This window comes from Staurois parvus, unplaced genomic scaffold (genome assembly GCF_062004578.1).
Source record: "Staurois parvus isolate SC_StPar_1 unplaced genomic scaffold, SC_StPar_1.0 ptg000999l, whole genome shotgun sequence".
NCBI lineage: Eukaryota > Metazoa > Chordata > Amphibia > Anura > Ranidae > Staurois > Staurois parvus.
The window spans coordinates 43,157-67,634 of NW_028318795.1; the positions used below are offsets into that span (position 1 = coordinate 43,157).

General features: G+C 47.3%; 1 protein-coding gene across 1 annotated transcript in view; it reads left to right on the top strand.

The window, feature by feature from the left end:
* The window catches only part of LOC149441362 (protein mono-ADP-ribosyltransferase PARP14-like), an 87,710-nt gene that overhangs the window by 35,892 nt on the left and 27,340 nt on the right, over positions 1-24,478 (top strand). The window contains exons 7-10 of the mRNA XM_089657428.1: positions 8,028-8,264; positions 12,739-12,960; positions 20,024-20,141; positions 21,585-21,734. Coding sequence (XP_089513554.1) covers positions 8,028-8,264; positions 12,739-12,960; positions 20,024-20,141; positions 21,585-21,734 — 727 coding nt within the window. The remainder of the gene's footprint in view (positions 1-8,027; positions 8,265-12,738; positions 12,961-20,023; positions 20,142-21,584; positions 21,735-24,478) is intronic.

Below are 24,478 nucleotides of genomic sequence, written 5' to 3' on the forward strand. Positions count from 1 at the left end.
AAGTCCCCAAGTCCCCCCTGTGTCAATTCACTTACCTTTTCTCCGTGCGTTCCTCTCGCCGTATTCCCGCGCCGTTCCGGTGTAGCATGAAAATCTGTCTCCTATGAGGATCTGTCCCCTTCGACGTATCTGCGCATGTGCCAGTTTCAGGCATCAGCAGCCGATCGGCGATCTCCGGCACATGCGCAGATACGTCGAGGGGGACAGATTTTCATGCTACACCGGTCTTCACGGCGGACTGTGAGAGGAGCCTAGCTCCGCGGGCCGGATTAAAAGGTCCGCCGGGCCATATACGGCCCGCGGGCCGTAGTTTGCCCATTGCTGGCCTAGATTCTAGGCAGGAGTTTGCTTCCATGTGAACATCAGCATTAAGGCCAACCCCACACTTAGAAGCGAGCCACCATGAGCACAGTTAACCCTCTAGCAACCCGAGGCTAACTGACCAATACTGTTACACTGAGCGCTACAAACACTACACCACAGTTAGAGACCACCAACTTCCAGGTGCGCAGAATTAAGAAACCGGAGCTTCGGGGCCTGCACCGGCGTCCACCAACCCAGCAATACCTGTCACCTCACTCCCAGTAATGTGTTCACAGTTACCTATGGATACAGGAAATGAACCTCACTCTGTAACTATGTCCTCGCTCTCAGGGGCCCCTCTACGTCATGACTCCCAGGTTAGGTCCTTAGGCACTCTGTGTGCAGGTCTGATCCCAAGTTACAGGGAGCCAGCAGCTACTGAAAGGGGCAAACGCAACACCCCTCCACTACCAGAGTAACTGTCACCCAACACCAGTCACCCATTCCCTGGCTGGTTGTGACGGGAGTCACTTTGGGTGGGGGGCCCATGGAACACAGCTCACTTTGGAGAGGTGGAGAGACCCCTGCCTCAGCTCCCCATATCCCTCTTATGTGTAAGTCACCCTGTGCCTGTTAGGGATACAGGGTGATCTGTCCTAATATTGTGTAGACATGTCTAGGAGATAGGTGGGGTGGGGGGTTGTGCATTGTTTGGTGTTATGGTTGCATCCTATTGTTCTATTGTGTGTCTTGCTTGGGAGCGAACTATTATGGGATGTATGTGTTTGTGTGTATTAGCATAGTGGGGGGTGTCTCCAGCAGCCCTCCCTCCTGATGGGACTGTCTGTTGGTGTGAAGTTTGAATACCTGTGTCTCTTGTTACTAAGTGTAGATAGCCCCGCCCTGTGTCATTATGCAGGGAGGGGGGATTGCCCCCTGAGTGTATATATCTTGTATCTGTGTTCAAATAAACTAGTCTGCTTCCTGGTTTACTTCAAATCTGTGGTGCCTGTTGTCGGTGTTCGGACGGGGAAGCGGTATTCTAACGGAAGTACTCAGTGCAGGCTGGGACGGTTCCGTTTCACTGGTTGGTTGCTATAAGTGGAGTTCCAGGCGTTAAAGTCAGCAGCTACAAAAACTGTATCTGCTGACTTTTAATAAACTCACACTTACCTGTCCCGGGGACCAGTGGTGTGCTCACCCGCGCAGTCCCTTCTCTCCTTCTGTCCGCCAGCATCTCAACTGTGGATCAAGGAAGGAATTTTTCCCCTGCAGGAGCAAATTGGATCGTGCTTTGCTGCATTTGTTTGCCTTCCACTGGATCAGCTGTGGGTGTCGGATTATAACTTTTTTTTTTTAATGGTTGAACTGGATGGACTTTTGTCTTTTTTCAGCCAGACTAACTATGTAACTACTGTATGTAAGTTCGCCGCCGAGAAGTGAGATGGAAATTCGGCCCCCTCCTCGCTCCTGCAGTCTTCTGGGAACTTTCACAGGTCCCATAAGACTGCCGGACCAATCAGTGGGCGCCAGGCTGTGAAGCCGCAAGCTGTCACAGCCTGGTGCCCACTGATTGGTCCAGCAGTTAGTCTGGCTGAAAAAAGACAAAAGTCCATCCAGTTCAACCATTAAAAAAAAAAAGTTATAATCCGACACCCACAGTTGATCCAGAGGAAGGTGAAAAAACCCAGCAAAGCACGATCCAATTTGCTCCTACAGGGGAAAAAATTCCTTCCTGATCCCCCGGATCTGAGCCGGAAGTGGGAGCGGGTACCTGTCAAAACCAGGTACCCACGCCCCCCTCCCCCACAAAATATGCAAAATATGGCAGTGGAGAGGGGGGTGGGAGGCAAATAAGTGGATCTTCCACTTTTGAGTGGAACTGCGCTTTAAGCTATGATACATGTACGGTTGTCCCCAGCAATGGCCTACGCTGGACAGCAAACTACATGCTGGATTAAAATGTACTGTATCCATTGTAACCTACAGTCTCCATGTAGGGAGCCCTGTTCTCTGGATCCACCATGCAATACGCCACTTCAGAGGGAACATTCAGACCAGGCATTAAACAGTTAATGGTAACATGACTGAGGAAAGGCAACGTACAGGAACAGTTCTTGTAAAGCGACTTCTCACGTGAATTCCTGTACAAAGCTGCTTTCCTGCCCAAAAGGTAATCATACCTGAATAACAGCAGAGAGTCCCGAGCGTCCATTAGAGGCAGAGCCCAGGATTGGCAATTGATCCACAAGAGGTAGCACAGGGTCCATACAGTCCATGTTTGGCAAACATCCTTAAGGGTAGTAACAAGAAAAAGAGAGGAAGGCGCCTCTAAGTGCAGTATTGACAATTTATTTAGTAAACAATGGATAAATTTCACTTACAAGATAAATAGTTAAAAAGACTCATTGTGTGGTAATTAGATCCAGGTGGGACATCCAGCCGTCCAGCAGCAAAATCTGTCTACAGGATCAGGAAGTAGAGTCCAGGTTGTGCCTGTGCATCAAAATGAAGCTAGGAGAGCACAGTCGGATGTAGGAGGTGAAGGGGGCGGTAATGCATTTCGGAGCATGCTCAGTAGGCTCCTTCTTCAGACCTCAAGTAAGTCCAAGATTGGTAGTGAAGGTTCCTCAGGCTCTCAGTCCCTCAGGGAGGCCCGAGAGCCCACCCCAGCTAGGGGCGCCGTCCAGCAGCTTAACAGCCTACATCTTGTTAGTATTTCCAGCAGCAATTTCTTGTGTCACTGAAGGGTCCCTTTTTTGTGGATCTGTGGAAAATTGAGGGAAAAACTAGCCAATCAATATCCACCACACATGAACATTTCACAGGAAAGACAGAGGACTTGACCCAGATAACCGAAGAACATGAGTCAGCACAGAAAAAAAAAACATGAAAGCTTCTGTAGGTACCTGCCGATAGTGTGCCCTTACATCAAAGTCCCCACTTTCTTACTTCAGGGTCCCTATAAGAGTTCCTCCTTACGTGAGAGCCCCCATAAGAGTTCCCCCATACTTTACAGTCCCCATCAGAGTTCCTTCTTACTTCAGGGTCTCCATCAAAGTCCTCCCTTATTTCATACACTTTTTAGCATGACTCGGAGCCTGGAGAGCCCAGGAGCATAGCTGAGCAGAATATGGAGGAGGAGCAGGTCTACATGAAGGAAGCACCATCCTCCCATTGCTTGGGCAGGCATATGATTGGTTGCTAGGATGCTGGCGATCCTAGCAACCAACGTTACAGTGACAGCACAGCAGAAGAACCTGCGCTGGAGACTGGGAGGAAAGTTGTGGATGTTGTACCATAGGCTGACCTGGAGGCAACTAACCATAGCTGTGGTGAACATAAAATCCTACAACTGCGCTGGATTTTCTCTACAGGGCCATAGTTTGAAGACCCCTGATCTAGAACATGAGAGTGTTCTCATGCTGGTCCTGCAGCAACTGTATCTCCAGGTGCAGGCCTGGTCAGTGCAGACAGACAAACACCTCCAGCGTGCCTGTGTACCTGCTACACCCTGCCAGAACAATGGTCTTCTCAGGAGGGTGGATCCCGGAGCTAATGTCAGCAGCCATCTTAAAAGGCCTGTGCACACCTGAAGAGTTGGAATTCTGGACACAGGGCTGCAGGTTATATTCTGTCCAATACTCTACAAAGCCTCTGGGCTCTAGAACCCATACTAGGAACTACCAATCCTGGAGAAGACTGTAAACAAACACTCTGGATGCTCCTCAACCTGCATGGGTGACACCATATGCATTTCAAAGCCCATTGACACCGGCTCTTATACAGTTAACTGGAGCCGCTGAACAGGCAGCTTGTGGCCATAGGACAGGACTCCATGGAAATAGGTGGAGAACTGCAAATACTGTGTGGACTACATTGTAGTTCTCTTCTCCACCCATTTCCATGGAGGTTTGCCAATGGCCATGAACTGCCTGCCCGGAGGCTCATCTGTGCTATATTACACTTTTTATGACATTTTAATTGAGCGAATTGCTTTTTTTCCCAGTAAAAAGGATCTTCTGTGCCAGGTCAGTGTGCTTTGTTCCTCTTTTGTTTTGCACAGTTCCTATTCATCATCCTGCCATAATAATTCAATACTGAACACCTCTACAGTCTTCCTTTTGGGGTTCAGGTGGTTTTCTGTGCCTGTCACCAATGCTTGTTCTGGTTCAGTGACTCGGAATATCAAACCTATTAGAGCAGCATGTAGGCAGGTAAAGTCTACTGTAGCTGGAGAGGAAGTCAAGTGGAACATAGTTCCTCTATGGTTTTCTGGATCACTGGGGAAGCTATCTAGTTGGATGCTACTTCCCCATGTGACCCTGGCAGCCAGCTTGGGCCACACTTAGCCTATTTAAGGACCTGGCTCCCAGGCTTGGCACTTTATGCAACTGGGTAGCGCAGGGACAGGTACCCCATCTGTTAGGAGCAATCCTATTTGCAGGGAGAGGTTCCTGATGAGGAGGGAAAGCGTAGGGTTTGCAACTTCCCTGGCCATCTTCCCATTTGGGAACGAGACAGCCAGGCCGCCTTCTGCCCTCATAGCAAATGCTGTCAGTCCTGCTGAGACCTACACTGTATACGTTGCTGGAAACCATGAGTGTATCTGGTTGGGCAGTCTTCCCACCACGTTTATTGTAAACTGCCTTTGCATTACTTCAATATAAGCTCTTTATTTGCACTTGACTGTGTGAATTATTGCCGCCGCACCACTCTGCACCCCACCTTCAAGCATGACAGACAGCTACCTTTTGCAGTTTATATATATTTTAAAATTTTTTTAGAAACTGTTAGCAAATTAAATATTTTTTTGTAAAAGTTACAAGATTTGGAGCAGTCTCTTTTATATATAAGGGTAGGGTAAGTGCAGTACGGTGGAGATCAAAGTCCCAAGAGTATCCCTTAAGCCTCAAGGATGGTCGTTATGTGGATAATCCATGGTGAAGGTCTCCAATATCAAAGGCCAGATGATGTATGGTAAGTCCAGGAACTTGGGACGTAGGACTAGTGTATATGGGCACATCAGAAAAGGCTACGTTGCATGAAGTAGCCATGAATGGGTCATCCAGGCAAGGTTCTCATACCTTGAGAAACCAAAGAACACAACCCCTGTGCTTATAAGGCTTTTCCAGAAGATTAGGGTAGGTGGTAGACTTTTTTTTCATTCTCATTTAATAAAGTGGTAGGCCTAGGAGTGTTTTTGTAAGGCCAGGTCCTTCATTGGTCCTCACAGACACACCTGAGGATAGGTCATGACTGTTATTTTAGTTACGTCTGTCCTGTATGTAACTATCTCATGCCAGTAGCTCTGGATCTTGGCACATCCGAAAAATGTTCAATAAGTTTCCATGGTCTCCTTCACACCTCCAACAGGCAGAGGATTTGGTGTTTTGTGCAGCCTCTGTGGAGTGACCTTTGCTCTATGTAGGTGTCTAAACTGTATCTTACATTTTAGGTGTGCCAAATGCACCACTCCAGATAACGGGTTAGATCACAAAGGTCTCTCCCCAATGTGGATTAGTCTCCAAGGGGGTATACAGGACCATACCTCATCTATCCCTTCTTCTCGAGAGCTTTTACCTAGGCTTGGCCCACCTTTCCCTAACCAGAAGGTATTTGCCCCTATCTACAGTCAGGTCCATAAATATTGGGACATGGGCACAATTCTAACATTTTTGGCTCTATACACCACCACAATGGATTTGAAATGAAACGAACAAGATGTGCTTTAACTGCAGACTGTCAGCTTTAATTTGAGGGTATTTACATCCAAATCAGGTGAACGGTGTAGGAATTACAACAGTTTGCATGTGTGCCTCCCACTTGTTAAGGGACCAAAAGTAATGGGACAATTGGCTTCTCAGCTGTTCCATGGCCAGGTGTGTGTTATTCCCTCATTATCCCAATTACAATGAGCAGATAAAAGGTCCAGAGTTCATTTCAAGTGTGCTATTTGCATTTGGAATCTGTTGCTGTCAACTCTCAAGATGAGATCCAAAGAGCTGTCACTATCAGTGAAGCCATCATTAGGCAGAAAAAACAAAACAAACCAATCAGAGAGATAGCAAAAATATTAGGCGTGGCCAAAACAACTGTTTGGAACATTCTTAAAAAGAAGGAACGCACCGGTGAGCTCAGCAACACCAAAAGACCCGGAAGACCACGGAAAACAACTCAGGTGGATGACCGAAGAATTCTTTCCCTGGTGAAGAAAACACCCTTCACAACAGTTGGCCAGATCAAGAACACCCTCCAGGAGGTAGGTGTATGTGTGTCAAAGTCACCAATCAAGAGAAGACTTCACCAGAGTGAATACAGAGGGTTCACCACAAGATGGAAACCATTGGTGAGCCTCAAACACAGGAAGGCCAGATTAGAGTTTGCCAAACGACATGTAAAAAAGCCTTCACAGTTCTGGAACAACATCCTATGGACAGATGAGACCGACATCAACTTGTACCCGAGTGATGGGAAGAGAAGAGTATGGAGAAGGAACTGCTCATGGTCCTAAGCATACCACCTCATCAGTGATCATGGTGGTGGTAGTGTCATGGCGTGGGCATGTATGGCTGCCAATGGAACTGCTTCTCTTGTATTTATTGATGATGTGACTGCTGACAGAAGCAGCCGGATGAATTGTGAAGTGTTTCGGGAATATTATCGGCTCATATTCAGCCAAATGCTTCACAACTCATTGGACGCTTCACAGTGCAGATGGACAATGACCCAAAGCAGACTGCAAAAGACACCAAAGAAGTGGAATGTTCTGCAATGGCCAATCACCTGACCTGAATCCGATTGAGCATTTCACTTGCTGAAGACAAAACTGAAGGGAAAATGCCCCAAGAACAAGCAGGAACTGAAGACAGTTGCAGTAGAGGCCTGGCAGAGCATCACCAGGGATGACACCCAGCGTCTGGTGATGTCTATGCGTTCCACACTTCAGGCTGTCATTGACTGCAAAGGATTTGCAACCAAGTATTAAAAAGTGAAAGTTTGATTTATGATTATTATTCTGTCCCATTACTTTTGGTCCCTTAGCAAGTGGGAGGCACATATGCAAACTGTTGTAATTCCTACACCGTTCACCTGATTTGGATGTAAATACCCTCAAATTAAAGCTGACAGTCTGCAGTTAAAGCACATCTTGTTCGTTTCATTTCAAATCCATTGTGGTTTATAGAGCCAAAAATGTTAGAATTGTGTCCATGTCCCAATATTTATGGACCTGACTGTATGTAGTCTCCGCACTGCTGGTCCACCAAAATGACCAAACAGTTCTATATAAAGCCCATCTAGATCCAAGATGGCTGCCCAAACCTTGGGAAAGCTTTGTGTCCAAACAGACATAGGCTCCCCAAACTTGCCACAGAGTGAAGAGGACAAGTAAGTCTTCTGCATGGTTCTCCTAACACCGGAGGTAAGCTGACCAGGAAGTGATTGAGCGATCTGTGGAACACCATCCCAACTATCCGTGCTCGGGTGCAGCGACTGCCCCTCCATAGCCTATTATATGTTAATATACAGTAGTCATCCAGTTACTTGCATCACATTCATGACACTTTGACCTCTTCACACAGCCACAGGTGAAATAATTACCTTCTCCTACACTGCCACTAATTGCCACAGCAGGGACTCTATTCAAAGTCTGGAGGACATCACCTGCTACTACGATTACAGGAAAAATACTGTTTTTTTGTGAGATTTGTGATGTTTTTCAGACAGATGCCATTGTGAACAGCGTGGGGACAGACTTGCAGCTCGACAGCGGCGGAGCATCAAAGGCTCTACTGCAAAAGGCTGGGATGCAGCTTCAGAAATGTCTGAACGATGCCAGTTTTGGAGCCCAGGTGAAAGAGGGTTCGGTGTTCATCACAGAGGGCTGCAACCTGAATTGTAAGACTGTTATCCACGTAATGGTTCCTCACTGGAATGGAGGACAAGGTTCCTCTGAGAAGGTAAAAAATTAAAGTGTATCGAGACCCAAAAACAAAAATGTCATATATTGCAGCTTACTAGTTCTTAAATGTGGTGGCTGCATTAGTTTTCCTTTATTTCCCCCTGCTATTAACACACTTCCTGTCCTAGAGTTGGGGGCGGGGCTTTGAGTGCCCTAGTGGGGACACTGTGTAACGGCACTCGTTAATGCCTAAGCCATAGGCAGATTATGTCGATTTAGAAGCGAGCAGCTTGCGCACTTAACACATTGTTATCTGTGGCCAAACGTCTCACACTGTTGACACTAAGCACTCAGACACACACTGTTAAAGATCACCTCTTCCCGGGTGTGCAGCACTTTTGAGCTGGTACCGTGAAGAATGTACCGGTCTCCACCAACTCAGATACGTCACCTCACTCCTAGTGACGAATCTGAATCTTGCTATTGGATATAGAAAAAACATTCTCCTTCCTGGGGTCCCTGTACATCTCCTTCCCATGACTCCAGGCTAGGTCCCTAGGTACTGCTGTGGGGTTGGTCCCAGTATATGAGGAACCGGCCACTAGTGAAGGAACCAAGCATAACACCCCTTCAATATCAGAGTCCCATCACCTCTGCCATGTCCTGGATGGTTGAGCGACAAAAAATTGATGGTTCCTAGCAACAGATCTCTTACTGGCTCCCGATTGCCCAACGCATCAAATTTAAACTTCTAATCCTGACCTACAAAGCCATTCATAACACTGCCCCTGACTACCTCACCAACCTTATCCCCAAATACCACCCTACCCGTACCCTTCGCTCCTCACAGGACCTCCTTCTATCCTGCTCCCTGGTCTCCTCCTCCCATGCACGACTGCAAGACTTCTCCAGGTCCTCCCCCATCCTCTGGAACTCACTGCCCCAATCCATCCGACTGTCGCCTTCCCTCCCCACATTCAGGCGCTCCCTCAAAACCCATCTCTTCAGGGAAGCCTACCCCACCCTCACCTAACGGCCATTCTCCCTCATTCCTCCCACCACTTCATCCCCCTCTGCCACTTCATTCCCCTCAGCCACTTCCTATTGTTCCACTACCCCCTCCCTCCTAGATTGAAAGAGTAGGGCCCTCTTACCCCTTGTACCCTGTCTGTTTTTGTTGTACTGTGCCATGTATTGTCCCCCCGATTGTACAGCGCTGAGCAAACCCTTTGGCGCTATATAAACTCCATGTAATAATAATAATAATAATAATAATAATAATAAGTGCCCCATGAGACAGTCATATCTGAGTACAGCAGCAAAGTCCATCAAAGCAATCCATGGCAAGGCGAGAGTCCACATAGGCAGTAAATCCACAAAGGCAAGAGACCAGAGTCTGGCATAAGTCCATGTAGATCCTTTCCCCTTAGAACCCCGACTGGGCACCAACAAGGGGGGAAACCAGCAGAGTAACGGCTACATCCTGATAGTATAATGGGAAATCTCTTCCAGGGGCATTAATTGGCCACTATTTATATGGTATGACCTGTGGGGGGGGCAGAAACCTTCTGAAAAAGAGTGGAAAAGCCTGATCAGCCAAGTCAACCATTCCTTCTCAGGTCCACCAGCCCAGCAGGTCAACCCAAGGACAAAAGTTGCACCATGCTACATTGTAACATTTAGTTGTACACATAAACACAGTTGACCTGAAGAACCTCAGAACATAAGAGAACACAAAAGAAAAACGTTTATCACTCAGAACACCTTGAAAGCACCTGACAACACTTACTCATTCCACTGTCTCTAAGGAGGAGCAGTGTTGTCACACCAGGAATGCGGAACATCTTCCCCTCTTCTTCCTTGCCTGGGAGCGGTTTACATACGATATACGAGGGCCGACTGGAAAGTTCTCAGCCTACCCATGAAGCATTTGTCTTAGCCCAATTTTATTTTTGCTCCTCATAGTACATATCTTCCACACCAAATTTCTCTCAAATAGTTTTCTCTTTGTTTCAGTTATTGAAGACTGTAGCGCAGAAGGTCATCATTGTCTGAAAGATGGAGAAAGCGAGCAAACGTGCCGTTATCCAATACCTGCTGAAAAAGGGAATGAGTGGACAGGGCACAAGGACACGATGGAAACATCAGGGGAGGAGGCGCCTCCTTATTCCACCATTAAAATGTGGGTGTGGAATTCAAGAGGGGGAACGCCACTGACCAAGATGCCCCTCACAGTGAAAGGCCAGCAACTGCCTGAGGAAATCACAGCAATCCAGGATGTCAGGGATCGGTGCGGCGCCTCTCCCGGTGCACGCGCACTAGCGGTGGCTCACGCCGGGACACAAGCACCAGGTCCCGGCGGGCCGCAGCTGACAGGACGCCGCGCATGCGCAGTAGGAGCCGCGGGCGTGTCTCGGGCAGCCAATGACAGCCCGGGGGCGCGTCCTGGACGGCCAATGACGGTGCAGGGCACAATATTTAAAGATGCACTGTCACAGGTTGTCACAGGTTGCCGCAAGGTCTATCTGTGATCCTGAGTTCCTGTACCTGCATATTGACCCTGATTGCCCTGACTACGCTGCCTTCTCCTGTGCTTTGACCCGGATTGTCCTGACTACGCTGCCTTCTCCTGTGCTTTGACCCGGATTGTCCTGACTACGCTGCCTTCTCCTGTGCTTTGACCCGGATTGTCCTGACTACGCTGCCTTCTCCTGTGCTTTGACCCGGATTGTCCTGACTACGCTGCCTTCTCCTGTGCTTTGACCCGGATTGCCCTGACTACTCTGCCTTCTCCTCTCCTGATCCCTGTTTGGACCAATCTACGGACTGACTTATCCTGCTGACCCTGCATGTGACCTGACTACTCTTCGCCTGCCGATTCTGTACCCCGCTTACCCCACGGGACCACTGCTCGTGACCCGTACTGCTAGGTCCCGCCGTCCTCCTCACATCTGGCTCTCCCGGTACCTATACATCTCCGGAGGTTCCCTCTGCCACTGGTGGGCCTGCTCAGAGGTCGTGACCTGGCCCTGGTCTGTTACAAGTCCATCCCCACCATCAGGGGCTCTGGTGAAAGCACAGACCGGGACTTAGACTCCACGCTCTGGGTAGGTCTGTCAAGTGGGCAGCCGGAGGCACCACCTGGCGGATCATAACACAGGATCTCGTAATGGCAGACAGGCGTGTAACAGAGCGATTCATCACAGAGAAAGTGGGCATATCCCAGGAACCTGTTGGACACATTTTAAGAGTAGTGCTGGATATGCACAAGGTGTCAAGTCGGTGGGTCCCGAGAATGTTGACTGGAAAACAAATGCGACAGACACGTCATGTCTGCTGCAAACTTGACCCTCCTTGAGGCAGATCCTGTGAACTTTCTCAAATGTTTTGTGACCATGGACGAAGCATGGGTTTACCACTGTCAGCCAGAGTCCAAGGTGCCATCAAAACAGTGGAAACACCCCTAAAAAGTTCAATTCAGTCCCATCAGCAGGTATTGGATAACGGCACATTGGGTCACTTTCTCCATCTTTCAGACAATGATGACCTTCCGCACTTCAGTCTTCAATAACTGAAACAAAGAAAAAGCTGTTTTTGAGAAATTTTGTATGGAACCTTGCAAAGATATGTACTATGAGGAGCAAAAATAAAATTGGGCTAAGACAAATGCTTCACGGGTAGGCCGAGAACTTTTCAGTCGCCCCTAGTTTCTGGTAAAGCTGCTAACATCGTTGGAGATTTCAGTTCAATACAAGGGAAGTTAGAAGGACACGGCATTTCTGGCACAATCAACAGCTATTTTCTGTACCTGCAGAAAATGTTCTTAGCCTTAAAAAATTAAAACTAAAGCAGCCACCACTTCCAAGGACTTATAAGCTGCAATATATATATATATTGTGAGAACTAGCATGACATGGTAGAGCTTTTACAGCACAAAACCACTCGCTTTCTTCTTTTTAAGGGCCTTTTAGCCCAATTTTATTTAAAGGAAAGTTCCATACCATATGTTTCCCATGCAGGGGTATCCACCATCAAAACAAATTAAACAAATATACAGCCCCCTTGCTGCTCTGGCTCCCACCTCTCCTAGGTGAGCCCTCCTGACTCCTGACCTCCTATCTGCTGAGATGGTGCCCAGAACCATGGTTTAGCCTCTACAAAAAGGCCTGCACACACCTGTACAATCAGTGTGCTGGGGGTTCTGAAAACACGGACCCAGGATTGGAGATTTCATCCCTCCCAAATCACTTCGAAATCTCCAGGCCCCAGGTCCCAAAACGGGCTTTACGAACCAACGAGGAAACTGACAAACCAGTTTCCTCTGCATTAAGAGAATTGCCTGGAGCCCCTCAACCTGTATAGTTGAGAATCCTGGGTTATAACCTCGATTTAGACCATGGCAGGATACCATATACCGCACTGCCAATATATATATATATGACACCTTTGTTAGTCTGTTGTCTCTGGGTGATGTCCTGGCCAGTCACCTCTTCGCTAAGGTTGGTTTTTGATAACTGTTTTAACATTTTTAGGTTTTCAGGGAAATAGTGAAGCGCTGTTTGTTGGAGTCAGAGAAGGAAAAACTGAGATCCATAACATTCCCTGCCATCGGGACCGGAGTTCTGGGATTTCCAAAAAGGACCGCCGCCTCTTTCATGTTCGATGAGATTCTCAAGTTCAGCAGCAAAAGTAAACCCCAACATCTGAGAGAAGTCAACTTCATTCTGCATTCCAATGATAGAGAAACTGTAACGGTAAGTAAACTTTAATATGGGTAACAGGTTGGGATTCAAGGTCTGCATTAAAGTCATTGTTTAATTAAGTAAGCTCCCCCCCACGCACCCTTACTACCCTACCCACCCCGAAGGTGACAGAAGTCCTGAAATAATTACCTTGGCTGCAGAATCTTCTGCTCTGGGATTCTATGGTGGATAGTCACACGATCAAAGGTCCAGGAGCATGGTCATGTGATCTCTGCCAAACGAGGGATCCCAACAGCCAAGCTAAGTATTTCGGGGGTTAGCCAATGGATTCTAGGTTGACCATAGTTCTGTAGTCACATCATTCCGAATTTCATCACTCTGTATGTAGAAGGTGTACTACATCCGTGGTACTAAGAATATCATTTTGTACACTGTGACACTCAGGGCTAGTGCAACCATTTTCATCTAGACCAGCAAAGGTGCATTTTACCACCCCCCTCCCCTTCTCCATCCAGAATCTGATCCTCCTGTTCCCTGCAGCAGCCAGCTGGAAATGATAGGAGAAGAAGGATGCTGGAGGGGGGCACACAGGGGGAGCAGGGGTGGGGGGTACTCAGGTGGTATTTAGGGCAACTGGGTGGGTAAAGGGGTGCTGGGAGCCTGCACAGGCATGGTAGATTCCCCTGTAGTGGTATCAGTGGAGCCCAGTGCTGAAACTTGGCTCCGGTCTGCTGGGTAAGAGTTTGCAGCTGCTTTCTCGAGCCCTCTCCCCACCATCTGCCTCGCACCTTCCTCCTTCCCTGCACATCTCTCGGTCACTATGGCAAAAAAAAAGACTGGATCCCCAGCAAGTGGTTGAGGACTCAGATTTTATCGCCATCTCCCCCTTCCCCATCCTGGCACCCTGAGGTGGCTACCTTATGCTGGTGCCGGCCCTGGTGACTCACAGACATTTGTGAAGGATGGTGGAGGGGCAGGTGACATTGTGAATGAAGGCCAGGTGTGAAATGCTGGACTTGTGGTGTCAGAAAGACCTTTAGATATCAGGACAGGAACCTATCCTTCCATTATGGATTCATTAGATAGTCAACCAGTGAGTTTTTAAAGTATACCATTTGTAAAAGAGAAAAAAGAGGTCTCAACACACTGAGACGTCATATTTTCTGCCATCATTCGTCAGTCGCTAAGACTGGAGGGAAATATCCATCTCTAATAAAGTCCAAAATGTTAGTCGTAGATGAGGCCACTCCTTCTAAATGAGCTTCATGCAGATGCAAACATTACGTTCAGGCTCTGTAGAACACCCTACGGGCCGACTTTGGGGTTGGCCCATAGTGGTCATGTGATGTTGAGTTTCACTACCATCAGGATGATGCCCTGGTGCCAGAGAATTCTAACCCCCAACTCAGCCATCAGAACCTGAAGGTCTATATAGCCTACAGGCCACTTCAGAAGGCAAAAACCCTCCTCACGGCAAGGGAGGCAAGACCTCCAGAGGTGATTGGCCAAGGGTAAGAGTCTGTCAGACATTGAAATGAAACATAATTCGTCTGAAACTTGTTCTGAACTGTGTTTTCTGGTGTACTCCTGCCAACGGGATAAAAGAATATTGTCCAAAACTATCTCTCCTGCCTTTGTTAATACCAAATAGCCAAATATCTGTATGTTGTTAAAGCGGAGTTCTACTCACCTGTCAAAAAATAAAAGTCAGCAGGCTACGAAAACTGTAGCTGCTGACTTTTAAAAAACAGCCACTTACCTGTCCCTCGGTCCCGCGGTGTGTCTCCTGCAGCCCGTTTCACCGTTCTTTATTCCAGGAGGCCGGCATCTTCAGTGTGGGCACCCGGCTGTGATAGCTTGCGGCTTCACAGCCAAGTACCCACTGCGCATGCGCGAATAGTGCTGCGCTTCATGAATGGTCCTGTGGTCTTCTAGGACCTGTCACGTGTCCCAAAAGACTACAGGGAGGGAGCACACCTTCCGCTTCCGATCGCCTAGGTGATTGGACCAGAAGTGGGAGCGGGTACCTGTTAAATTTCGGGTACCCGCTCCCCCCCAAAGGTGCCAATCCTTAATGGGGAGTGGGGGAGCAGTCCTTAAAGCGAAACTTCCCCTTTTGGGTGGAGCTCCGCTTTAACAAGTGGCCTCTGTGTACTAGACTGGGAATCCATAGAGACTCCTGGAGAGATTGGTGCATTGTGTTACCAGCGCCTGTATGCTCAATTGTAAATTTGATGTTAATCTGTGTCAGATTGCATGGTGGGGTTGATGATTGCATGCAGAGATCAGTGCAAATGTGTGGAAGATATCATATCGGGAATCGCTAGGTTGCTTTAGGGATGCACAATTTGTATCTCCCTGTGTGCGTCCATGCAGCCACACTTTGGGTAAGTCTCCCTTCAGCGGTATTGCAGGCTGTGATAGCCGATTCACCGCCTTGTTTTACCTTCCCAAAATAATCTCGCTCCACATTACTCCTTCCTTAAACGTGGTCCTTGCCCCTTTTAGGGAGACGCCGTGGGGCGTGACTCCATGATATATATCTTGCAAACAAAAGTCAGAGAATGGACTCCTCCCCTTCCTGTTCAGAATAGTGACTCCTCCCCTCACCGCCCCCCCCAAACTAAGATTTCTCCCCCACAACAGTGATTCTCTCCCTCCCCTCCAGAGCAATGACCCCTCCCCTCTTCCTTCCAGAGCAATGACCCCTCCCCTCTTCCCTCCAGAGCAATGACCCCTCCCCTCTTCCCTCCAGAGCAATGACCCCTCTCCCTTCCCTCCAGAGCAATGACCCCTCCCTTCTTCCCTCCAGAGCAATGACCCCTCCCCTCTTCCCTCCAGAGCAATGACCCCTCCCCTCTTCCCTCCAGAGCAATGACCCCTCCCCTCTTCCCTCCAGAAGAATGACTCCTCCCCCTCCCCTCCAGAACAATGACCCCTCCCCCTTTCCTCTAGAGCAATGACCCGTCCCCTCTTCCCTCCAGAGCAATGACCCCTCCCTTCTTCCCTCCAGAGCAATGACCCCTCCCCTCTTCCCTTTAGAGCAATGACCCCTCCCCCCTTCCCTCCAGAGCAATGACCCCTCCCCTCTTCCCTCCATAGCATTGACCCCTCCCCTCTTCCCTCCAGAGCAATGACCCCTCCCTTCTTCCCTCCAGAGCAATGACCCCTCCCCTCTTCCCTCCAGAGCAATGACCCCTCCCCTCTTCCCTCCAGAGCAATGACTGCTCCCCCTCCCCTCCAGAACAATGACCCCTCCCCTCTTCCCTCCAGAGCAATGACACCCTCCCGCCTCCCTCACCTACAGGGCAGAGACATCTTTCTCTCCTTCCGACTTTTTCCAAGGTTTTAATCAGAGACAGAGTGTCTAAAGGTGAAACGTGTATACCGATGTCTCTTTGGTTACCTCATAGTGCTCTGGGAATCTTTTTGATTTATCAAATATATAATGTATATATAATGTATATTTGCAAAACGAACATTGTACACTTGTGGTAATAAAAAGATATAAAATTTAGAAATTAAATTTAAAATTGACACATTATTGTTTCCATGTAAACTTAATTAAAGCCAACCACGGTTTTGAAATAATATCTCCTGTATGACGGTACCATGTATGTGGGCTCCAGGAGACTCCACCAAATGAACAACCTTCAGAAGAAAAGATTGGCTGGACATGCCTAACGACCTTGTTTGATGACTTTTCTTTGAAATAAAAAATGCTGTGTAGACGTTGGGTTCCCTTCCAATGTGTGTATTGAATCCAGAAAGACTTTTTCTAGTGGCCATATTGTGCTTAAACAATCCAGCGAACCTCTGAGGTCTATGGCCATCCTTGGCCTGGACATTGATAGGCAGGTATGACCCCAATATCTACAAATGGGGGACAATCTGTAGTCCCTGCCCTGTGACAAGCAAGGATTGCTCTTGTACTCTCCAAGACACATTGAAAAGGTGTCCTCTTACCAGGAATGATTGGAATGCTGGATCTCAGAGTCATCACACAGAAGTCACCCTTGGGTTGTGTTGAATGTTTTTCCCTTGAATTGGCCAGGCTATGGAGGAGGTGTGTGTGAAAGGTTGGTTTCCTCATTTGTGAGCAGACAAGTTTTTCAAGATGTCAGAATTTCTCTGCGGCCGAAAACATCACTTATAATAATTGAAGCTGATCCTTGTAGTTTAGATCATAAAGTGTGACTCCAGGGCAGAACACCCTTTCTCAACCTTTTCAACAAGGAGGAACCCTTGACATAAGTTTCTGGTCTTGGGAGCAAACTATTATGGGATGTATGTGTAAACCCTAGGGTTTCTCCAGAGGTTGCTAGGGGTTTCTCGAGCGATGAACAATTTCTGCAAGAGACACACAGGTATTCAAACTTCACACTGATTTAGTAGAGGACTAAAAATGTCCGGTGCTTATCTGTTCCTGTCCTAATTTATGACGCTAGCTTTGAAATGTGCGCACACTGGAAGAGACTCACGCTGACACACAAGTTCAGTCTATGAATACTTCTAGTTTATTATAATGAGAAAGTGAGCTTATATAGGCAAAATGATGCGAGAGTCATGTGACAACAGCATAAGCATTATATTAGTCTTTGATTGGTCATTTCCACACGAAAACAATCTCCGTCATGGTATAGGTGTGATCTTCTTCCAGGCCTTATCGTTTAGGAAAACATTCTTTTGTCTTCCAAATCACACGGTGGGAGGGGGTCTGTGTGTGTGAGCAGACATTTCTTAAGCAAGGATTTCTTATAGTACCACAAAGCCCAGCAGGCAGAAAATATTCACACAACATATGTATTAAAGTATAAAAGTAAATATTTATAAAACTTATAGAAATAGCGTATATATATATTCAATAGGAAACGAAATAGGCATTTTACCAAATCCATCACAACACCAGCAGACAGTCCCATCAGGAGGGAGGGCTGCTGGAGACACCCCCCATTAAGCTAATACACATAAACATGTGTATTAGCTTAATGGGGGGTGTCTCCAGCAGCCCTCCCTCCTGATGGGACTGTCTGCTGGTGTGAAGTTTGAATACCTGTGTGTCTCTTGTTACTAAATGTAGATTGCCCCGCCCTGTGTCATTATGCAGGGAGGGGGGATTGTCCCCTGAGTGTATATATCTTGTATCTGTGTTCAAATAAACTAGTCTACCTCCTGGTTTACTTCAAGACTGGTGTCATCTAGTCTTGTATGGTCGGCTGTGGTGTCTGTGGTCGGTGTTCGGATGGGGAAGCGGGATTCTAATGGAAGTACCCAAGTGTAGTCTGGGGCAGTTCCATTACAACCCCCGTATAGATAGCTAGAAAGAACAATTGTGTTATCTGAGAGGCAGAAATTGCTCATCGCTCGAGAAACCCCTAGCAACCTCTGGAGGAACCCTAGGGTTTCATAGAACCCTGGTTGAGAAACCCTGATGTTGGTGTACCTCGGTTTACGGACGCCTCGGTTGACATAATTTTCGGTTTACAAATGAAAATCCATTGAAAATAACGCCTCGGTTTACAAATTTTTACAAATTAGTTGTCACTTTCCCCAGAGCTAAAGGAAACTGTGTTTCTTTTATCTTGGGAAGGAAACTAAAAAGAAACATTGTTTCTTTTAACTCAGGCAAATAATCTAGAAGGAAATGTTGTTTCTTTTATCTGGGGGAAAAGTGACAGCTGATTCTCTGAGCTATAGTGAAGAAAAAGCCAGTGATTACATTTAGAAACCGGCACCGACCTGTACTGACCTGTAACTTTTTTCTGACCTCCGGAAAGGATTAAATGGTTTTAATGCATATGGGAAACCGCGTTTCGGTTTTACGAATTTTGCCCAATACAAAACATTCCGGAAAACGCATTAAATTTGTAAACCGAGGTACACCTGTATAGACAAACTGTCAAGGTCCTACCTTTTCCCTGAGGTTGTGTTGCTCCATGTGCTGGCGTCCATCTTGGATTCTGCTGTGCATGATGGGAATCCTTTTTATGCCTTCAGGTCTCTGTGGTCCATCCCCCAGAGGGGTGTGGCTGATGACATATAAGCCTGTGGCCCGCACATGCTCTTTGCACTTGTGTCTTGTGTCTTTGTGTTGCTATTACTCTGTTCTGACTCTCGTGACTCTCCTGGTATCTGATTCGGCTTGTTACTCGACTATTCTTTGTATTCTCCTTTGATCTGACCCTCTGTTGCTGAACCCGGCTCGTGACCTGTGATTCTCGTCTGCTGTCCTGTACTGTTTTGTCCTGTTGTTGTTGACCTCGGCCTGTCTGACTACTCTTTTGTTTCTTCCACCAGCTACACGCTATTGGCGGCGGCCATTACCACAGCTGAGGTGTCTCGGGGGCCGCGACCTGGTTCCTGGCTGCGTCAAGTCCATCCCCACCATCAGGGGCCCTGGTGAAGGGCAGCCTGGGACTTAGACTCCGCGCCCTGAGGGACTTCGGTCTGTGGGTGGTGGTTGTCGTCAGCCAGTGCGTTACATTGTTAGGCCTGCCTGTCCGTTCCTCGGCTCCTGCCCTGACACAAACGAAGGCCTGCTCGCTGGGGGGCATCTTACTGCAGGTTTATTGCTCACTGGGCAGGCAGATTACCCAGGAAGCTGTAAGGCTGAATGAGGAAATAGTGGTGTCACCTTTTAGGCAAAGTGTGTAAGTGACAAGACGGGCCGAACAGAATTGCAATTCCCTGGGTAAAACCATCAACATATGTCAACTATAAGTCAGTTAAAATCAGCAAAATAGGTTCCAATAAGTGTGCGAAGTCTTGTTTCTTTAGAAAGCAGAAAGCCTTTCCCCCGCCAGCATTCTGCTGAGAAGGAGCCTTGCTCTGAGTGGAAGCAGTGGTCTCTCTGCAGAGGTCTGGTATGTCCTCTACTGAGTCAGGCCTAAAGCGTTGCTGTCAGTGAAGCTCACACTTCCTGCTGATTGTGGAGCTCTAGCTCAGCAGGGGGAGTGCCGGACCTCTGCAGAGAGACCACTGCTTCCACACAGAGAGCAAGGCTCCTTATCCTCTTGCTGGGCTCATATTTTGAGGATTGTGTGACTTCTGTACATAGTACATATGTAGAATGCAGTATGATAGAACTTAGCGCTGTTTTCTGCATCTTGTTCAGGAGTTTTCCAAAGAACTCAACAGCCGGGCTGACAGAAATGTTGCAGTAAGCATTGCGAGCGATATGCCGGTGCCAGGAAACTCCCAGAGCTCACAAGGCAGTGCCGGAGCCGGTACAGGTGAGTGAGGACAGCCGCAGACCGGTAGGTGTCTCACCAAGGGTAACGGAAGGTAGGAAGCTGCCTATCCATGCTCAGACCACCAGGACCCCCTACAACGTACCCCTCTGCTCACTGGCACACTGCTTTTATTTACAGTTTTACATGTGTATCGGTACCCCCGAAGGAACCTCTGGATTTCGGGCCTATTCCCCTTTACAACATCCACAGCCAGGCAAAAGGCATTTTCACACACTTCCAGATGGTTTAATAAACAGGGGTGTTGGTTTTTGGAGTAACTGCTGTCTTGGCCTTTCTGTTAGACAGGCTGCTTCTAGCTTGGCTTGGAGTCTGTAGCTAAGCCTAGCTGAGACCTAAGCTGAGTGAGTTCCTGGAGCTCTTTCCTTGCTCCTCTCTCTCTCTTTTTCTCCTTTTCCTCTTCTCTGCCCCAGGGACAGAATCCCCTAGCATAGGGGCCACCTCCAGACAGCTGGACCCTGGACTCTGCTCCCAGACTGTCAGGCTTTAGTATATTTATGGGCTGCTTCCCCACCTTCTGGACCAGCCTTCTCAGGGATTGGTGGAAGCTCCATGAATATTCAGGCTGCAGCCTCTGTCTCTTGACCCACCATGTTCTGGAGACTTCCAGAGGGTTCTAAAAGACAGGGGGAGGTAACAGAGCCATGGCCTCCTAAACGCAATTACCCCCTGCTCCTGTGCCTACAGAGGAGCCAACTAGCAAACTAGGAGGGTGCTTCTCAGGGATTGGTAGAAACCCCATGAATATTCAGGCTGCAGTCTCTGTCTCTTAACCCACCATGTTCTGGAGACTTCCAGAGGATTTTAGAAGACAGGGGGAGGTAACAGAGCCAAGGCCTCATAAACACAATTATCTCCTGCTCCTGTGCCTACAGAGGAACCAACTAGCAAACTAGGAGGGTGCTTCTCAGGGATTGGTGGAAACCCCATGAATATTCAGGCTGCAGCCTCTGTCCCTCCACCCACCATGTTCTGGACACTTCCATAGGATTTTAGAAGACGGGGAGGTAACAGAGCCAAGGCCTCCTAAACACAATTATCCCCTGCTCCTGTGCCTACAGAGGAAACTAGGAGGGTGCTACGCATGCACATAGTCTAGTGAGAGATTCAAAGGTCTGAGAGTCCAAATGATTTTAATATTGATTTTTGTTCACAAAGACCAAATCAGCACAGCCAACACATTTTGGAGACCCTGAGATCTCCTCCTTTTTCTTGGCTCGGGTTGTTGGGGAGATTGGAGGGTTCTGAAGTGTCACCATCATCGGGGCTTTATCTGCTGGCTTCATCAAAAATCAGAGATGACCAATATCAGTGGATCAATGGATCAGCATAGATGTATTGGTAGTATTGGTTGCAGAGTTCAGGAAGAATGATGGAAAAGTCCTGGGTGTGGATAATTCCTCTTCATCTTCTCGTCTGTTGCAGGCGTCTTTGGCACAGTGAGCACGCCGGTGACAGGGACTCATGAACTGACGATCGGATCCGTCACTTATCAGGTGAAAACTGGAGATATAACAAAGGAGGATACGGACATCATCGTCAATTCAACTGACCGGTCATTCTCCATGAGATCAGGTATTTCCTAAGGGGGGGTTGGGGGGGGTATGTGGAGAAATCCCTCTAACCCCTTTCACCGCCAGGTCCGTACGACGTACGACGGTAGGGGGCTCTATACACAATTGGGTGGTTGCAGCCATCGGGATTGTGTGTAAAACTGACAGGCAGACTCCTGACTGTCAGGTGGAAGCTGTTGGGTGGCTGAGCTGTGGGAAGAAAGAAGGAGATAAGGAGGGAAGGAAAGAGAGAAAGAGAAAGAAGGAAAGAAAGAAAGCAGGAGGGAAAGAAAGAGAAAGAAGGAAGGAAAGAAAGAAAGGGGGAAATAAAGAAAGAAAGAAAAAAAGAGAAAGAAGGAAGGAAAGTAAGAAAGAAAGAAAGAGGGAAAGAAAGTAAGAAAGAAAGAAAGAAAAAGAAAGAAAGAGGGAAAGAAAGTAAGAAAGAAAGAAAAAAAAAGAAAGAAAGAGGGAAAAAAAGAGAAAGAAGGAAAGTAAGAAAGAAAGAAAGAGAAAGAAGGAAGGAAAGTAAGAAAGAAAGAGGGAAAGAAAGAGAAAGAAGGAAGGAAAGTAAGAAAGAAAGAGAAAGAAGGAAGGAACGTAAGAAAGAAAGAGGGAAAGAAAGAGAAAGAAGGAAGGAACGTAAGAAAGAAAGAGGGAAAGAAAGTAAGAAAGAAAGAAAGAAAGAAAGAAAAAGAAAGAAAGAGGGAAAGAAAGAGAAAGAAGGAAAGTAAGAAAGAAAGAAAGAGGGAAAGAAAGTAAGAAAGAGAGAGAGACAGAAAGAAAGAAAAAGAAAGAAAGAGGGAAAGAAAGAGAAAGAAGGAAGGAAAGTAAGAAAGAAAGAGGGAAAGAAAGAGAAAGAAGGAAGGAAAGTAAGAAAGAAAGAGGGAAAGAAAGAGAAAGAAGGAAGGAACGTAAGAAAGAAAGAGGGAAAGAAAGTAAGAAAGAAAGAAAGAGAAAAAAAAGAAAGAAAGAGAAAGAAGGAAAGTAAGAAAGAAAGAAAGGGGGAAAGAAAGAAAGAAAGAGAGGGAAAGAGAGAGAGACAACGAAGGAAAGGAGAGGAAACATACGTTTTCTTTTTTGGGGGGAGGCACCTTTAGACACAGGAGGAGAGGGTGGGAGGAGGAGGGGTAGAACCAGCTTTCTCTCCCCTCTCCAGTCTGTGGTGGTGGTGGGAGTGAACTATCAGCAATGGGGACAGAATATGTTGACAGATGCTCCGCAGCACTTCAGGAGTTGAGGGGGAGGACACGGGGCCCCCCTGTGTGTATATATATATATATGTTTTTTATTTTTTTATATTTAAATATATTGCATACGGCTAAAATTGTAGTATTTCAAATATATGTCAATATATTTGAGAAGAATATTTTTAAAATATATTTGAAGTATATATTTCTTCCATGTGGGTTTCATCGGGTTCAGGACAGGATCAGGTCAGGGTTTTATCCTGTTCACACATGTGCGTTTTAGAAACGGTTCCCATGGAAGTCAATAGCCTGTAATCCGCACCTGAACCTGAAGCCACTGCTGGGAACCTGGACAGGACTGTTTTTCAATCCGCACCGCCAGTGCACCGGACATATGTGATCAGGCACCATAGGAAGCAATGTTATTTCACATGTCATGCGGATTGGATGCGATTCAAACCACACCCAATCCACATATATGTGAACCGGCACTCACTCTGGGGTATGTAGTGATATGTAACGTGTAACAAATCAATGTTTTTGTGTAGGCACCCCTAATGCAAATGTTTGTACATACAGTGCCTTGAAAAAGTCCCCCTCCCCATGAAATGTCCCCCGTGTTGTCATGTTACAATATATTCCCCCCCCCCCGAAATGTCCCCCATGTTGTCATGTTACAATGTATCCCCCCCCATGTTGTCATGTTACAATGTATTCCCCTCCCCATGAAATGTCCCCCGTGTTGTCATGTTACAATATATTCCCCCCCCCCCCCAAAATGTCCCCCATGTTGTCATGTTACAATGTATCCCCCCCCCATGTTGTCATGTTACAATATACTCCCCCCCCCCCCGAAATGTCCCCCATGTTGTCATTTTACAATGTATCCCCCCCCCGAAATGTCCCCCATGTTGTCATGTTACAATGTATCCCCCCTCCCATGTTGTCATGTTACAATTAATTCCCCCTCCGAAATGTCCCCCATGTTGTCATGTTACAATGTATCCCCCCCCCATGTTACAATGTATCCCCCCCATGTTGTCATGTTACAATGTATCCCCCCCATGTTGTCATGTTACAATGTATCCCCCCCCCATGTTGTCATGTTACAATATATTCCCCCCCCCCCGAAATGTCCCCCATGTTGTCATTTTACAATGTATCCCCCCCCCGAAATGTCCCCCATGTTGTCATGTTACAATGTATCCCCCCTCCCATGTTGTCATGTTACAATGTATCCCCCCTCCCATGTTGTCATGTTACAATATATTCCCCCCCCCGAAATGTCCCCCATGTTGTCATGTTGCAATGTATCCCCCCCCATGTTGTCATGTTACAATATATCCCCCCCCCCCGAAATGTCCCCGTGTTGTCATGTTACAATGTATTTTATTGGGATTGGATGTGATGCACCGACACAAAGTGGCACATAATTGTGAAGTGGAAGGAAAATGAGAAATGGTTTTCAAAATTGTTTACAAATAAATATCTGAAAAAGTGTGGCGTGTATTTGTATTCAGCCCCCTTTACTCTGATACCCCTAACTAAAATCTAGTGGAACCAATTGCCTTCAGAAGTC